General features: G+C 35.7%; 1 protein-coding gene across 3 annotated transcripts in view; it reads left to right on the top strand.

The window, feature by feature from the left end:
• PEX3 (peroxisomal biogenesis factor 3) overlaps nt 1–18,743 on the top strand; it is a 59,794-nt gene extending 41,051 nt beyond the window's left edge. For all 3 annotated transcript variants that reach the window (XM_069107463.1, XM_069107465.1, XM_069107464.1), the window contains 3 exons: nt 12,423–12,545; nt 16,504–16,600; nt 17,809–18,743. In XM_069107463.1, coding sequence (XP_068963564.1) covers nt 12,423–12,545; nt 16,504–16,600; nt 17,809–17,892 — 304 coding nt within the window. In that variant the 3' untranslated portion in view covers nt 17,893–18,743. The remainder of the gene's footprint in view (nt 1–12,422; nt 12,546–16,503; nt 16,601–17,808) is intronic.
• The last annotated feature ends 252 nt before the right edge of the window (nt 18,744–18,995 follow it).

Raw genomic sequence — 18,995 nt, 5'->3', positions numbered from 1 at the left:
AAAGAATCTACTGGTAACCACTCCAAAATGAAAACTCCGTAATATTATAGCCAAAATCCAAAGGTCGTAGGTTAAGGAGAAAATACTGCAAACAGCCAGAAAGAATTCAGGTGCCAAGAACCACAGTCAAGATCCCACATGTTTTAGTAGCAACTACTATAAAGCATCTGAGAGCTTGGTATATGATTTTCCTAAAGGCAAAGGATTTAGACTTAAAACCAAGAATAACCAACCCAGCAAAACTGAGTATAATCTCACTAGGAGGAAAAATGGATATTTAATAAATAATGGACTTTGAAGCATTCTTGATGAAAAATCCAGAGCTGAGAAGAAATCATGACATTCAAACACCACACTAGAGAAGTATGAAAAAAGGTAAGCATGAGGAACTAAAAAAAGTTAAACTATTTACAATCTTTTTTTTTGGAGGGGCAGTTGGGTTTGGTCACATGGCTACTAAGTGTTGTGTGTCTGAGGCCAGATTTGAACTCAGGTCCTCTTGACTCTAGGACCAGTGATCTATTCACTGCACCACCTAGCCCCCCAAACTATTTACATTCTTAAATGGGGAGAGAATACATTACCCTGCACATGTATATCAATATCAAATTGCCTTCTCAAGACTGGGAAAGAGGAGGGAAGAAGAAAATTTGAAACTAAAAGTTGAAAAAAACAGGTTAAAAATTTTGTTTACATGTAATTGAGGAAAAAAAATTAAATGTAAAAAAGAAAGAAAGAAAAACAAACCTCTGTTCTTCTCCTGACATTTCTACCAGAGTTGTTAGATAACTCCATTCCTTGATTCTTTCTGAAGCCACACTGGCACCATCTTCTAGGTGTTCTCCTATGAAGGAGGACTGGCAAGAATCTTGCCAGCAATGACTAAGACCTCCCTGTGATTGTCACAGAACAATATATTTTCTTTACTTTTGTAGAGATAGACAATGGCATCCTTTATCTCCTGGGTGATAACTTCCTCTTGCCATATAATCTAGATTTCAGTCAACTTTTGTTATGAGCAGTGGACCTTCTACCTTGTAAATCACAGCTGGAATAGAATCACAGCATCAGGCGCTTTTCCACATGAGAGGAGCCTAATGGTATTCAGTTGGAAATTTGGCTAGAGAGTGATTGACTTCAACTTGGGTAAACAGTTAGTGGCCTCAGCATTGATTGATTCATGACAGTCTGTCCAAAACACTTATGGAAGTGATCAGCCCTTCTCTCCAGGACCATATCCTTATAACTTATCAATGTGGCTCCATCAGCACTGAGTAGTTGAGATGTACCATAGGTCTTTGGCCCATATATAGTCTTCAGGGCATCATAAAAGCACTTTGAATTGTTACTGTGAGTGTAAAACTGAATTTCATCTGCCATTTTACTAAACCAAGAATCCTGCATTTGTACTTTACTTTTGATGGTGTTAAATTCTGCTTCTTAGAGATAAATGAACTATCCTGATGGTAAACCCTGTGGAGTTCTCATTTTTTATTTAGTAGCTTCTGAATTTCCCCATCATTTTCATCAAACCAGCCTTAATGTTTGTGAGTGTTCTGACCCAGATGAGTAAATGCAGTGCTATACATCCAATCTCTGAAAGCTGCCCATTCCTTTTCTGCTCCATTGTTGCCAATCTTATGATGGCTCAGCTTCCCCTCCAAATTAGAAAGCACCCTAATCTATTGACATTAAGTTTTCTAGTAAGGGCCTGGGTCCATCTTGCCTTGGGTTCATAACTTTTGTTGAACACAGATATTTATCTTAAGAAGATGTATGTGATCAGTCCAGCACTAGCATACATTGCCTTTGTCACTCTTAAATCCTGTTTCTTCTCCTTACAGTGACATAGTCTGTTAAGTGCCAGTGTTTGCTATAAGGGTTTATCCACAAAGTTTTATTGCATTTAGGTAAACAGAAGACAGTGTTGGTCCTAAGGTGTGTAAGTCTTCAGTACTAAGTGACCATTGCTGTTGCTGTTTTCAACGCCATTCGTCCCAAGGACTTCCTGCCATATCTGGTAGTCCATGCCTACTTTTTCATTAAAGTTGCCCAGAGTTATAAGCTTGTCCTCTTTCAGCACATTGATGATGAACATTTAAAATGAAACATTTAAAGGACAGTTAATTAGAGTACTTTGTAAACTATTTGAAAAGTAGCTAAAGAAGTCCTACCAAATTCTTTCTGTTACACAGATATTGTCTTGATACCTAAACCAGGAAGTCAAAACAGAGAAATAAAACTTTAGACCAGCGGCGAGGAATCTGAGGCCTTTTGAGGCCAAATGTGGCCTTCTAGGTCCTTCGGTATGGCCTTTTGACTGTGTCCAAGTTTTACAGAACAAATCCCCTTAATAAAAGGATTTGGTCTATGAAGTTTGGATTCAGTCAGAGGGCTGCACTTGAGGACCTAGAAGGGCATATGTGGCCTCAAGGTTCTCCACACTGCTTTAGACCAGTTTGCTTAATGAACATTGTTTCAAGACTTTTAAATAAAACACTGCCAAGGAGATCATAGCAGTATATCACAAAGTTTATATACTATAACTAGGCTAGATTTATACCAAGAATGCAAGGCTAGTTCAAGATAAGGAAAACTCTAAGCATAATTACCCATATTAAGAACAAAACGCCCCCACAACAATCATAATTATTTCAATGAGGCAAAAATAAAAAAAGCTTTTTGACAAAATAAAACACCCATTCTTGTTAAAAGCACAAGAAAGCATAAAAATAAATGGAGTTTTCCTTAAAATAAGTAGTACCTAAAATCAGTAGACAGCATTGTCTATAATGGGAAAAATCTAGAAGCGTTTGCACTTTGATTGGGAGTAAATTATATATACATTATAATTTACTATTCAGTAATGTGATAGAAATCCTAACTATTGGGGCGGCTAGGTGGCACAGTGAGTAAAGCGCCGACCCTGGAGTCAGCAGGACCCGAGTTCGGTTCCAGCCTGAGACACTTAACACCCACACAAAAATACTAGCTGTGTAACCTTGGGCAAGTTACTTAACCCCACTTGCCCTCCAAAAAGGCAAAAAAAAAAAAAAAAGAAATCCTAACTATAACAATAAAAAAAGGAAATTAAAGGACTAAGCATAAGCAAAAAGGAAGCAAAATTAGCACTTTTTACAGCTGATATGATGGTTTACTTAGAGAATTAACTAAATAGATAATTGAAACATTTAACAACTTCAGCAGAGTTGCAGTATATAAATGAAATCTGAAGAAATCTTTCACATTTCTGTATATTACCAATAAAATGTAGTCGGAGGAGATAGAGAAGTTCTATTTAAAATAACTACAGATAATATAAAATAGTTGGGGGTCTACCTGCCAAGACACACATAGAAACTTTATGAACACAATTACAAAACACTCTTTACATAAAAGCAGATATACATAATTAGAAGTACATGAATTACTTATGAGTAGCGTGAACCAATATAATAAAAATGACAATACTACCTAAATTAATTTACTTATTCAATACCATGCCAATTAAACTACTAAGGATTGCTTTATAGATATAGCAAAAAATAGAAACAAAATTTATCTGAAGGAATAAAATGTCAAGAATGTCAGGGAAATCAATTTTTTGAAAGGGTAAAAAAGATGGCCTATCAGTACCTAATTTCAAAGTATACTACAAAGCTATACTTTTCAAAAATAACTTGGTATTGGATAAGAAATGACAGGTTGTGGGTGGCTAGGTGGCACAGTGAGTAAGAGCACCGGCCCCAGAGTCAGGAGAACCCAGGATTGGTTCCAGCCTCAGATACTTAACACCCGCACAAAATAACTGGCTGTGTAACCTTGGGCAAGTTACTTAACCCCAATTGCTTAAAAAAAAAAAGAAATGACAGGTTGGTCACTGGAAAATATCAGGTTCACAATGTGCAGAAACAAGTCATTATAATACCCTAGTATTTGATAAACTTAAATATCCCACCTTAGCCCAGGGATTTATTTTTTGACAAAAAAAAATTGTTGGGAAAACTGTAAAACAGCCTGTCAGAAACAGTTGTAAATCAGCATCTTACACCAATATAAGTTCCAGATGAGCACGAGACTTGGACATAAAAGGTGACATCATAAGCAAATTAGAGGAATATGAAAGAAGTTAACAATGAAATCTTTCTAGAAGAGTTCATGACCAAATGAGAAATAGAATGGTATGCAGCAGTAAAATGGAAACTTTTTAAAAAAAAATTTTTTGGTCTTTATTAATTTGTTTACTTTTAGTTTACAAGATTCAGTTCCACAATTCCTTGAGCTTCAAATTTTCTCCCCTTCCCTCTCCTCCCCCCACATCCCCCCATGGCAGCATACAATAAAGTATAGGATCTGCAAATACTTTCACATTAGACATTAGTCAGGTTATAAAGAACGATTGTATCAGATAGAATGAACAATGGGAAAGAAGAGGGAGCAAAACCAAACAAGAAAAAGAAAGAGAGCAAGTAGTTTGGTTCAATCTGCATTCAAACTCTGTTCTTTCTAGTTCTTTCTCTAATGTAGACATCTCTTTCCATCATGAGTCTTTTGGAGTTGACTTACAACTCTGCATTGCTGAGAAGAGCCAGTCTATCAAAGTTGGTCATCACACATACGTTGTGTCTGTAATTGTGTGCAAATTTCTCCTGGTTCTGCTCTTCTCACTCAGTATCAGTTCATATAAGCCTCTCCAGGTAAATATGAAGTCAATCTGCTCCTCATTTCTTATGGCACAATAGTATTCCATTACATGCATATACCACAACTTGTTCAGCCATTCCCCAATTGATGGGCATCCCCTTAATTTCCAATTCTTTGCCACCACAAAAAGAGCTGCTATAAATATTTTTGTACATATGGGTCTTCTTTCCACTTCTATGATTTCTTTGGGATACAACCTTAGAAGTGGTATTGCTGGGTCAAAGGGTATGACATTAAAATGGAAACTTTTAATTACTTGAAATTAAAAAGAAGTTGCTCAAACCAAACCAACTCAGCTAAAATTTGGGGAGAAATGGAAAGTTGGGAAAAATTATTTGTAGCAAGTTTCTCTGACAAATGTCTCATTTTTAAGATATATAGGAACCTGAGTCAAATTTTTAAGAAAAGAGTCATTCCCCAATTGATAAGTAGTCAAAGGATATGACTAGGTAGTTTTTAGAAGAAGAAATCAAGCTATCAATAGCCCTGTGAAAAATTGTTCTAACTCACTAATAATTAGAGAAATACATATTAAAGCACTTCTGATGTTCTACTTCATGTTCATCAGATTGGGTAAGTTGACAGAAAGATTGAAAATAACAAATGTTAGAGTGGTGGGAAGTACGTTCTCTGTGCACTGTTTGTGAAGTTGTGAACTAGTCCAACCATTCAGATCTATGCCCAAAAAGCTATTAAACTGTACATACCTTTTGAGCCAGAAATATTACTACTAGATCCATATCCCAAAAATGGTCAAAGAAAGAGGAAAAAGACCCATATGTACAAAAATATTTGCAGCAGCTCTTTTTGTGGCAGCAAAGAATTGGAAACTGGAGCGGAGCCAAAATGGCAGAATAAAAGCAGGAATTGGCGTGAGCTCCTGCACCAACCACCTCCAATAACTGTAAAAAATGACTAAACAAATTTTAGAGCCACAGAAGCCACAAAGTGACAGAGAGAAACAAATCTCCTGCTGAAGGCAGCTTGGCAGGCCAACAGGAAGGATCTATAATACCAACCTGGGAGCAGAGCAGTCTGTGTGAGCAGCGTGGGCCCAGACCCAGGGTAATCCCAGCCAGAGGCCCAGACCAGCCAGACAAGACTTCAGGAGAGTGAATCACCAGCAGCTGTGGTGGTTTCCAGACTTTTCAACACATAAATATCAAAGAGAAAGTAAAAGGTCAGTAGGGAACACTGTTGGAATGGTCCAGCCCCTGCCTCCGGGGCAAGAGGTGGCAGAGACACAGCGGCTGCAGCTGCTGCCATGTGGGTGCTTTCTGAGCTCCTGGCCTGCAGATCTTAGGGGGACCAAGCAACCATTCATAGGGTAATTGCTCTTGCTTTGACCTGCTTGGATCTGGGTCTCAGTCTTGGGCAGTGATCCTGGGGTGTGTGGCTAGTGTACCAGAGCTTGTGGTGGATGTAGAGAGGGTGCCCTTCTCATAGCTCAGGCAACTGCGAAAACCCCAACAATTTGGGACCCAGCTCTGTCCACTCTGGAAGCAGAGTTCTACCATGGCAAAGAGCTCAAAATTCAAGTAATTGACTGGCAAGATGAGCAAGCAGAGGAAGAGCAATCAGACCATATAATCTTTTTGGGGGGACAAAAAGGATCAAACCATGGAACCAGAAGAAGACAACAAAGTCAAAATTCCTGCATCAAAAGCTTCCAAGAAAAATATGAATTGGTTACAGGCCATGAAGGAGCTCGAGAAGGATTTTGAAAATCAAGGAAGAAGTAGAGGAAAAATTGGGAAGAGAAATGAGAATGATGCAAGAAAATCATGAAAAGTGAATCAACAGCCTGCTAAAGGAGACCCCAAAAAAAAACCACTGAAGAAAATAGACTAACTCAAATGGCAAAAGAGGTCCAAAAAGCTATTTACATTCCTACATGGAAAAACAATAATTGTAACTCATGAGACTTTTCTCAGTATGAGGATAGTTGAAGGGAATATATGAGTGTGTGTGTATGTGTGTATACATATATGTGTATGTATACATACATATATGTATGTATAGGAGGATGTATGTGTGTATAAATACATATGTGAGTGTGTATTGTGTACATGTATACATAGACAGAAGGCACAGGATCAGTTGAATATGAAGGGATGATATCTAAAAAATTAAAGAGGTGAGAGAGGAATATAATGGAAGAAGGAGAAAGGGAGAGATTGAATAGGGTAAATTATCTCATATAAAAGAGACAAGAGAAAACTTACAATGGAGGGGAAGAGCAGGAAAGGGAATGGGTCAACCTTACTCTCATTTAATTTGGCTTAAGGAGGGAGGGAATAACACATTCGATTGGGTATCTTACTGTATAGGAACATAGGGGATAAGGGGGGAGATGATAGAAGGGAGAGCAGGTTGGGTGGGGGGAAGGTAGTTAAAAGTAAACACTTTTGAAAAGAGAAAGGGTCAAAGTAGAAAATAGAATAAGTGGCGGACAGGATAGGGTGGAGGTAAATATAGTCAGTCTTTCACAGTATAACTTCTGTGGAAACATTTTGTATAACTACACACATACAACCTAGATTGAATTGCTTGTCTTCCCAGTGGGGGTGGGTGAGGAGGGAAGAAGGGAAAGAATCTGGAAATCAAAGTTTTAAAAACAAATGTTTAAAAAAATTGTTTTTTACATGTAGCTGGGAAATAAGATATACAGGCACTAGGGTATAGAAATCCATCTTGCCCCACTAGAAATTTAGGGGGGCATGGGGGAGGATATAAGAGAGCATGGGGAAGGGGTATTCAGTAGGTTCCATATCTTGGGGTGGGGTAGGGGAAAGAGGGGGAGAAAATTTGTAACTCAAATCTTGTAGAAATGAATGTTGAAAATGAAAATAAATAAAACTAATAAAAAATTGGAAACTGAGAATGTATATCAATTGAGGAATGGCTGAACAAATTATGATATATGATTGTGATTGAAAACTATTATCAAAGGAGATGGTTTCAGAAAAACCTGGGAAGACAATATGAACTGATGCAGAATAAAGAACCAGGAGAACAATTCATACAATAGCAACAATATTGTAAAGTCAGTCAACTCTGAAAGAATTAGGGGCTCTAATCAACACAGTGACTAACCCCAGTGCCAAAGGACTCATGATAAGTGCAGATCAAGGCATATGTTCTTTACCTTCCTTCTTTCTTTCTTTATTCCTTCCCTCCCTTCTTTCTTTTCTTTCTTTCTCTCTCTCCCTTCCTTTCTTCCTTCCTTTTTTCCTTTCTTTTTCCCTTCCCTCCTTCCTTCCTTTCTTTTCCTTCCTTTCTTCCTTCCCTTCTTCCTTCCTTCCTTTTTTCTCTTTCTTTCTTTCTTTCTTTCTTTCTTTCTTTCTTTCTTTCTTTCTTCCCATAGCTAATGGAAGCATTTGCTCTGTATGATTGTACATATTTGTGATAAGCTTTGTTTTTCTTTCTCAAAAGGAAGGGAAAGAGAGAATTTGTAACTGAAAATAAAATAAAATTGGGGGAAAATATAGCACCATAGGAATGTTAAAATTACAAAATTTTATCATATTGGGAAAATTTTAGCACACAAACAAGAATGAAGATCATTGTTTATCAAAATAATTTGCTCAATCAAATAACTATTTTGCATTTTAAATTTAACCTTGATTTCTAATGGTAAATTTTACATACCTTTCAGAAAATGCACAGTTAATGCAAGGTTAATAAGAGGAGAAGACATACACAAAGATAGAATATTGAGAACTAAAATATAAGCAGTGAAAGTATCTTGGGAAAGAGGGAACAAAGGAATAAATACCTTTCTCAGAGCCCCATTAGACTCTTCTTGCTGGGATGCAGTGAAGCCCCTGAGAAAGCAAAAAAGCAAGGGAATTTCTGAACCTTAGTCTAAAGAACAAGTGAAAGAGAGAATGAGGGGCAAGACAGAGAGAGGCTTCCATGCCACGCCAGAGAGTAAAGAGTGCAAATAGCCCACACAAAAAGGCTGTCTCACTCCTTAAGTGTATGTGAGGATGTATGCATATATGTATATATGTATGTATGTATGTATGTAATCTGGGAATTATCACTCATTTGGGTGTCATGCCAAGCTTCTAGAGACTTTTGTTTCTTTCTTTCATTGGTCTTCAGTGTTTTAGAAGTTTTAAAATACTAATAGTATCAACGTTTTATGATACCTTTAGTATCCTGCCATGCCTGTCTCCTGGGCATGGAGCCCAAATGGAGGCAGTTTCTAGACTTAATAGCCACATTGTTATGGTTGCTATTTTTCATCAGTTAAACTTGTTCAAGAAATGCTGATAATCAAGTTCAGAATGTTTAACTTTCCTACTTCTCATTTTTTGTATTGATGGTTCATTTAAAGTTGTCATAGTGTCTTCTCATCTTTTGTCTTTTTTCAAGTGTGATCTTGATTTTGGCCCTTATTCTAACTTGTGGGTGATATGGCTATACATATATCAACAACTAATTTTGACTCCCACATCAGTAACTAGTTGTTGTTTTTTTAAAAGCAATTGGGGTTAAGTAACTTGCCCAAGGTTACAAGGCCAGTTCTTTTTTGTGTGGGTGTTAAGTATCTGAGGCTGGAACCGATCCCGTGTCCTCCCGACTCCGGGGCCAGCGCTCTTACTCACTGCGTCACCTAGCCACCCCAAGTAACTAGTTTTTCCTGTTTGATAACATGTAGTCAGTTCACTTTTTGTAATGTCCAGTGCTTGTCATACCCAGCATCTTCTGACTCTTCTGTAAGAAAACATTCATAATAGATAAATATGAGGTTTCTGAGTAAACTATAATTCTTTGACCTGTTCTCACCTTTGTACTGAAGTTACTACATAACAGAGTTTTATATTGACTTGTTTTGAAAGGTTATGTCCAGTTCTTTATAAAAGTTATTGGTCTCTACATCTTCTGCATCAGATATTAAACCTAAGCCACAATTATCTTTGCTTATATTCATCATGAATCCTGCAGTATGAAATGATCAAGAATTCCACGAAATGATCATTCTTATTGCCTTTGGGTATATGATGAAACCAACTATGCCAAATCCTTTTTCTTTTTTTAAAAAATGTTTTTTGGGGTGGCTAGGTGGCACAGTGAATAGAGCACCGGCCCTGGAGTCAGGAGGACCTGAGTTCAGATCCGACCTCAGACACTTAACACAAAAACTAGCCATGTGACCTTGGACAAGTCACTTAACCCCAATTGCCCTGCAAAAAAAAAGTTTTTCCCCAATTACATGTCAAAACTTTTTAACATTTACTATTTTTTTTAATTTTGAGTCCCATATCCTCTTTGTCTCTGTTCTCACACCCTTCATTTAGAAAGCAAGCAACTTGATATAGACATGCATGTGCAGTCATGTAAAACATATTTCCCTATTAGTCATATTGTGAAAGGAAACAGACCAAAAAAAAAGAAAGTTTTTTTTTTAAGTGCTTTGATCTCAAATCAAACTTCATCAGTTATTTCTTTGGAGATGGATAGCATTTTTCATCATAAGTCCTTTCAGATTTTCTTGAATCATTGTATTGCTTAGAATAGCTAAGTCATTTGCCCCTGATCATTATACAATATTGTTATTACTGTGTACACTGTTCTAGTTCTGCTCGCTTTACTTTGCATCAGTTCAGGCAAGTCTTTCTGGATTTCTCTGAGAGCATCTTCTTGCTCATTATTTCTCATAATAGCACAATAGTATTCCATCATAATCAGATACCATGACTTGGTCAGCCATTTCCCAGTTGATGGGCATCCCCTGAATTTCCAGTTCTTTGCCACTATTCAAGGACTTACCATAAATATTTTTATACATATAGGTCCTTTCCCTTTTTTTTCTTTGAGATACAGACCTAATAGTGGTATTGCTGGTCAAAGGGTTCAGTTCCTTTTTCTGCCTCTCTAGGGTAGACTGTGAGCTCTCCCGCCACATAATTACAACTTCCTTTTATCTCCTGGTTTCATTTATCAGGAATATTTCCATATTTATCAAAGAAATAATTATTATACTTAGTGATACACACACACACACACACACACACACACATAGTGCTTTAGGGCTACAGTGTCAAACTCAAATGGAAACAGGGCCACTAAACCTCATAAAAGAATGTCTAGAGGCCTCATATTGACCTAGAAAACCACATATCAGCATTGTCTTTATTTTATTGTATATTTATTTGTCTTGTTAAATATTTCCCAATCACATCTTAATCTTGTTTAGGTCACTCTAGGGAGTATTGTGGGCCATATGCAGCCTGTGAAGCTGTATGTCTGACATAGCTCATTTTTTCTGCATGGAAACTTTGTGATATAAGTGCAGTAGGTACTGTTATCCCTATTTGTACACGGAAAGAAACTAAAATTGAAGAAGCTTAAATAATTTGCTCGGGGTTATACAGCTAGTGAGTATCTGAAGTGGAATCCAAACCTGTCTTCTAGACTCTAGTCAAGTAAATACCAGTCAAGCATCCACTATACCATGTAGGTTATCTGGTTCAATTCTTCTAATATTTTGCAAACTTACTGGCAGTAGACAAAGATCTCATATTTAGAGTATCTGTATCATCCTAGAAAAGAGGAACAATGCCCACAAAAGTATGGAGGTGAGAAAGTATAGGGCATAGACAGAAAAGTTTTGTTATAAAAAAAGAGCACATGGAGTAGAGAAGGATTATACAATAGAGGCTTTGAATGCTGGGTGGAAGAGTATGAACATTATTCAGTTGGCAATAAAGAGGCATTGGAGAATCCTGAGTAGAAAAAAAAATTACTAAATCTGTGTGTAAGAACGTTGAATTTGGTTGTGATATGAAGGACAGACTGGATAGATGAGCAAATGAAGGCAGAATGATCTTTTGGGTGGCTGTCCAGATGAGTAGTAATAGGTTTTTTACTAGGGTGGAAGTTGGAATATATAAAGAAGGCTACAGATTAGAGAGATTATGAAAGCAGAAGTAGAAGACAGGACTTGGTAACTGATTGGATATGAAAGAGAGATTAAAGAAAAGAGTCAGGGGGGTGGAGCCAGGATGACGGAGTAGAAACAAGAAAGAAGAGTCAAATATAACACTGAGCTTCTAAACATGAGAGATTAGTTGAATGTTGATGTCACTGATAGAAACAATTAACTGCCACTCGTTCTCTAGACTGGATAAACCTATTTCCTTGACCATTGTCTCTAGATCCCAATTATTATTTCTTTAATTGTTCTGCTTTTTGAAGCCTAAGAAGTTTCATCATATATCTCTGTCTTTTAAATAGAGACACCAAAAATAAAAGCAATGTAAGTGAGCATCATTTACCATTCACAATGGCCTATTTTATTAGTTTTTCTTCAGACTTGAGTACTATTACTAGTTGTAATCTGTATAATATAAAAATCTTTATTCACCCATAATCTAACAATGAATCTAAGGGACCAGAAGAATTTCCTGAGATAAACAACATTAACATGTGATGTCAAACTAAATTCTGTAAATCAATGAATAATATAAGGAAAGATGTGCAAGTCTTTTTTCTGTGCCTGGTGCATAAAAAAGTTTATTCATATTACATTTATTAATACAGCATTTATTTCTATGGGTATGAATATGCAGAGTTTTAACTGAAGTCATTATAAATTTGAAATTGATACTGTTAGCTGTTGATTATGACCATATTTGAGGCAGTTTTTAAAAATTCCTTCTCTATAAGATAGGTAAATATTAACCTATTTTTTTCATCTTACACAGTCCAGACTTTAGTACGGTTTTGAACACCTGCTTAAACAGAGGTTTCAGTCGACTTCTGGACAATATGGCCGAGTTTTTTAGACCTACTGAACAAGATCTGAATTGCAGTGACTCTATGAATAGGTAAGATCACATATAAAGCAAGAGTTTAATAGTCACAATAAAATAAGTGCTTCGAATACTAAGAAATTTATTATGGAAAAATTTTATTCCATCTTAAGGTACTGTAAGGACATACTAAATAGCTTAGTATGTAAAATTAGAGAAGCATTCCTTCTGTTGAATTGAATTTTGCTAAGCCAAAGACTAGAGTTCCTTTGCAGAAAGTTCTGTATAGATTAAAGATAATATTAGTATTTCCCCCATAGAAGCTTTTCTGTAAAATAATAAAGCTCCCTTTTTATAAGCTACCTTTCCATGATCGCTCTGGGAAGCAGTATGGTTTAGTGTGAAGAGCTCCAACTCTGGAGTCAAAGGACTTGGGTTTGAATTGTCCCTCTAATGATAAAAGTATCCTAAAAATATTTTATATCTACACTCTCCATGATAAGTAATAATTTTTCTTTCCTTTCAAATCTTAAAATTAGCTTTTAAATTAATCAAAAGCAAGTAATTTGCTCCCTACTAAGTACATATTGCCTCAAATTGAATTTTGTACACATTAGGCACTGAATGAACATTAACTAAAAGAAATTTAGAATTTCTTTCTAAAGTTCTTGACACTTGCATTTTAAATCTTTAATAATATATTTATTCTTTTTATTGTGTAGTATGCTATAAAAAACTTCTGTAAACACCATTGATTTAGTGTTTATTTAACTTAAAGAATAGTCTTTTTTTTTTTTTTGCTTTTTGGAGAGCAATTGGAGTTAAGTGACTTGCCCAAAGTCATACAGCTAATAAGTGTGTCAGGTATCTGAGTCCAGATTTGAACTTGGGTCCTCCTGACTCCAGGGCCGGTGCTCTACCTCGCCGCCCCAGAGTATTCTTTAAAAAAAAAAAACTCACCAATTAAATTAAGTGTAAGAAAAGCTTTCTCAATTATTGGATATTTTAAAAGAAATTCTGTTCTGCTTTTGTTTAAAAAAAGTACATATGTAACTGTAATTAGGTTAATAAAAGGTGGACTAGTAGAGTTCCTTATAGAGATGTGTTTTAATGAATGACCACATGTTACGGATGGTGTACATATGATTCATGTTTGTGTTGAGATTAGTCTAGATTGTCCCTGAAGTCCCTTCTCATTCTACCATTGAGTGATTCTGTCAACATGGTAATTATTTTGCTGTAAAATAACACATTTTGGGGCAGTTAGGTGGCACAGTGAATAGAGCACCGGCCCTGGAGTCAGAAGGACCTGAGTTCAAATCTGACCTCAGACACTTAACACAAAAAACTAGCTGTGTGACTTTAGGCAAGTCACTTAAGCCCTATTTCCCTCTACAAAGCAAAAAAAATAATAATAATGCATTTGAAGTATTTCTAAAGTTGTTCAAAAACAACTTAAGTACTTCAAATATTTCCCTCAGAATTTTATTTACATATTTTACTTAGCAAACCTTTTCTTTTTAGATAATGTGAAGCTAAACACCAATATTGGCCTTTCTATAAAATCACAATTTCCTACTTTTAGTGTTCTAATTAATGTGGTTTTACTATAGTACCTAAATAGCAAACTGTTTGACTATGTGTTTTCCTTGTAATAAGATTCATAACATAATTTGTAACCATTAGGATTTCTGGATTGGGTAAGAAGAGGCTGAGCTAGGAGATTTATAAAATTCCTTCAAACTCAAAAGTTCTTTGACCTTACAAAACAATAGGAAGGTAAAGATGGTGGTGAGAATATAAACCCATTTTGACAAGTTAAGGATTGTTTTAAGGTCAAGATCTTAGATTATAGCATTCCAGATCATAAGGTTTATCAGGACCTTAAACATCATGTAGTCCACCCCCCTCATTTGGTAAAAGAGGAAGTTGAAGTACAGAGAGGTTAAATAAAGACCCCAGAAGCATACAGGTAGTGAGTTAGCAGAGCTAGGATTCAAACTCAGGTCCTCAGACTCCCAGCTCAGTGCTCTTTGCTCAAAATTTCCTTAAGGCACTTTTACATAGACCTGTTCTTTGCCCTTATCATATTTTACCTTGTTCCTCACCGATTTGTATACATGCATAGCTTATGTTTTTGTTAGATTGTAAAATCATTGAGGGCAAGGACTGTGTTGTTTTATACCTTTATATCCTGAAGGACCCACACAATGCCTTACACATTGTAGACACAACAAATACATATTAAATGAGCTTAAGTATATCATTCAATTGCCTACAGATCATCTAATTGATCTTTTCTTTCCAGAAAGATTGTTTTTTGCTATTAAGTTATATCCTTCTTTAAGAACTACATCTTACACTTCTATGTTCTCCATAGTGCCTAGAATAACAACCTGCACATAGTAGATACTAAATAAATACTGATTTTGAGAGAAAGGAATACTGTCAGAGAAACATCTTTTACATATCATTATCATAAGTGACATTAGAAAAGTTTTTTAAATTAATATATGAATGAAACTCTGCTGCCATTTATAATTTTAGAAAATCAAACCTAATATGATAACATTTTCATTATGGGATTTTGTTGTATAAATGTAAATTGACCATATTTATGAAAACTCAGATAAGAAGTGAACTATATATAAAGTTCCAATTCCATAGACTGATCTTCAAGGCTTATTTATATGTACTTAAGCCTCTTGACCAACTCCCTCTTCCATTTATCAGACACTACTTCCTTATTCAAACCTATATTTTGTTTCAGCCAGACTGTTCAGTGCCTTAGGCTGTCTATCTCTTTTCTTGAAATGCCCTCCCTCTTCCTTTCTGCTTATTTAAATCACATTCTTCTTTGAATGCATAGCTCAAGACCTCCACTATAGAGCCTTCCTTGACTTGTTACAGTTTCAGTGAACATTCATTCCTCTTCCTCTTGTACTATGAAATCTGGCCTCTTTCTTCTATCTCTTGGCTTTTGCACTGGCTCTATCCTATGCCTAAAATGAACTTTCTTTACCTCTCTCCTTTAAGATGAAGCTCAGGCACTATCTTCCACATGAAGCTTTTCCTAATGGCCCCAACTGCTGGTGTCCTCCCTCCCAAACAACTTTGCGTTTAATCACTGGTCTGTATTTATGTTTAGGTTATATTAATGCTGCACCGTATATTTTTATATGCACTTATCATTTCCATTAGCATATAAATTCCTTTGCTCTCAGAGTTTGTGCCATTCTTTGTTCTTATGACCTCAGCATCTGCCCAGAGCAGGTGCTTAATAACTATTGTCTGTTGACCCATCCTTGAGAACTTAGTGAATGCTGCCTTGTATCATTGTTCATTCCTTTATGTCCGTGTCTTTTCTCCAGCGACATTATGAATCTTTTTTTTTTTTTAAGCAATCGGGGTTAAGTAACTTGCTCAAGGTTACACGGCCAGGTGTTTCTGGGTGGGTGCTAAGTGTCTGAGCTCAGGATTCGATCTCCAAGTCTTCTCAACACTGGAGCCAGTGCTCTTACTTGCTGTGCTACCTGGCCGCCCCTACATTATGAATCTTTTAAAGGTAATGCAGGGGTGGCCAGGTAGCACAGCGAGTAAGAGCACCGGCGCCAGTGTCAGGATGACCTGGGGAATCGAATCCGGGCTCAGATACTTACCACCCACCCAGAAACACCTGGCCGTGTAACCTTGAGCAAGTTACTTAACCCCAGTTGCTTAGGGGCGGCCAGGTGGCTCAGCGAGTAAGAGCACCGGCCCCAGTGTTAGGATGACCTGGGTTTTGAGTCTGGGCTCTGATACTTAGCACCACACCCAGAAATAACTGGCCGTGTAACCTTGAGCAAGTTACTTAACCCCAATTGCTTTTTAAAAATAGATAAATAAATAAATAAAAGTAAAGGTAATGGACCGGCCATGACTTTTTTACATCTAAAGCATCTAGCACAATGTTTTTGATGAGAACATTGTATTCTGGTATTGCTTGTCTTGGAAGATGACAACACAAAATAATTTTTCTTGTGGTTTTCCACAGTCTCTCCAGTGTCAGCCTGCCATTAGCTAAAATAATTCCAATAATAAATGGACAGATCCATTCTGTTTGCAGTGAGACCCCTAGTCATTTTGTTCAGGTAAGAAGCACATTTTTTCAGCACCGTAAAATAAGAATATACAGTAAATTGTGGATGTTACTACTGAATTCATGTATCTGAACTGTATTTCTCCCCTATAGTATAAAATGTTTTTGAAAGCTATAAAACACAGTGAGCAGTAGGCTGCTGTTTTGGGGTCAGTACATATTATTCTGGCTAACTTGTGAAATTTGGGAGTGAGTCTTAAAATGGTGTTTCTGTAGGTCATGCCTGTTGGAATACAGATTAGATTATGTGTACCATAATGGTCAATGGAATTCATATTAGCATTGGAAGAGATCACTAATAATTTACATTTATATTTAACTTTTACTGTTTGCAGAGAGCTTTCCTCATAGCACTCCTGATCTAACAAAATTATTATTAGTATTAATTTTTAAGGGAGATCTTAACTGCTTAGTTTAAATTCCTCTAAAGCAGGCTTCTTAACCTTGGATCTACAAACCTGGGGGATTTTTTTTTAGCTTTTTGATAATTATATTTCAATATAATTAGTTTCCTTTATGATCTATGTATATTATTTTATGCACTTAAAAACATTCTGAAAAGGAGTCCATAACTAAGCCAAAAAAAAAGGCTAAGAAATCTAGATCCAAAGTAACCCAGTAATTTCTAGAGTATTAATATGTCCTCTTTTTTTTAAACTATGATTTCTATAAGTTAGTATACCAAATCATTTCTGAAAAGGGTTATTATAAATTACTGGAAATAAAACAGGGCTTTAGTATTATAACTTGTAATCTTTGTTAATATGGGATAATTTTTTGTGACATTTTTAACTCAGAAAACTTTACTCATGTACTAAAAAATCAAGCCAGATGCATTATAGCAGCTAATACAACATCAAGGAGATGGAGAAAAGTTACAAGATAGGAATGTATTTTATCCTATTATGATGCAAAAAGGGATATGAAAAACCAATACAGAAACTGCAGATACATTAAAATAAGGGAAAATTGGCGTTTCTTTGTGTTAAGCAATTAAATTTTTAAGAAAAGATTGCTCTCATATCATTTAAGATATTTTAAGAAGTCAAAATTCACAGACAGCTCAAAACCCCATGATGTGATTTATAAATCAGTTTACTGAAAATTCATTTAAATTTTTTGGGTTTGTTTTCCTAAGCACTTGTTAGTGCTTTATGTAAATTGAGTAAGATTTTAATACTGCATTGTCATCTCTATTAGGATCTATTGATGATGGAACAAGTGAAAGACTTTGCTGCTAATGTGTATGAAGCTTTTAGTACCCCTCAGCAACTGGAGAAGTAATTCTCTTCTTCAAGATAAACCCCAGTGAAGTCCACTTGAGTGGAAAACACATACACACACTGCTTACAGATCAAGTATTTATGGTGCAATGATTTGTTACTGAAATTCCCATTAAAATTATTAATCAAAATATTATTTCATAATAGAATAGAATATTTGGCCTGTTAAAAGTGTTCATTTGAAAAAATCATCCAACTGCACCAGTTGTTGACATTTCTGTGTGCTTATTGTACACACAGTGGAAATAACACATTTGTATCCTTTCACCATTAATATCCTTTTAAAATTGCTCTTATTAAGAGTTGAGTATACCATGGTTATTAGTATCATATCTACTAAACAGCTAGTTTAGTTATTTTTATAATATGTGAAATACAGTATACTTTAATGTTAATACCAAGGAATATCTGTTTGGGAAATAAATGATGGAGTTGGAGAATAGTGGAGTCTAGAAATTTTGCTATTAAATAAAAAAAAAAAAGGTTGTGCAGGCTATAATAAACAGGAATGCATCAGCCTTTTTTTCCCAAGTCACTATTAAAAAAAGGTAAACCACTCATCCTCAAAAAATGCACTGGTAAAGGACTTTTCTCCTTTATATGAAAATCAGTGAATTTTAGCTATTTATCAGATATGCCTGACCAAAATGTTAGGTATTCTCTATCTATCAAGCCTTAGAAAATTATATTGAATTAGAGATTAAAATTGTATTGATGCTGTTTATTAACAGCTCTTGTTATTACACAATTGTTGTGAACTTGTTTGTAAATATTCTTATTAATTTACTTTGTATTGATTTTTGAACCCAGTGACTGTCTGTATTGCAATAAAGTATTTTATGTAAAATGTGATTGTTTTGAGTTAATCTTTTCCATTCCTAACTGCTTATTCCATAGTATGAACAAAATTGCTTTTGGGGGCTAGGTTATTAAAGCTCTATTTAGCTTCCTTTTCACAGGCAATCTGATTAATACCTTTTATAACTATGTGACAAAATGAGAAAGTACTGGATTTTGAATCAGAAAGACCTGAGTTCAAATACCACTTCAAATACTTAACTACAATAACTGTTTCAGCCTATTTCCTCATCTATAAAATGGGGC

Source organism: Petaurus breviceps, unplaced genomic scaffold (assembly GCF_028583685.1).
Source record: "Petaurus breviceps papuanus isolate PSGF00001 unplaced genomic scaffold, PetGlider_PUasm1.0 90064, whole genome shotgun sequence".
In the NCBI taxonomy this organism is placed as follows: Eukaryota; Metazoa; Chordata; class Mammalia; order Diprotodontia; family Petauridae; genus Petaurus; species Petaurus breviceps.
The sequence above is the reverse complement of the archived record's forward strand: the minus strand, read 5'-3'. Positions and strand labels throughout refer to the sequence as shown.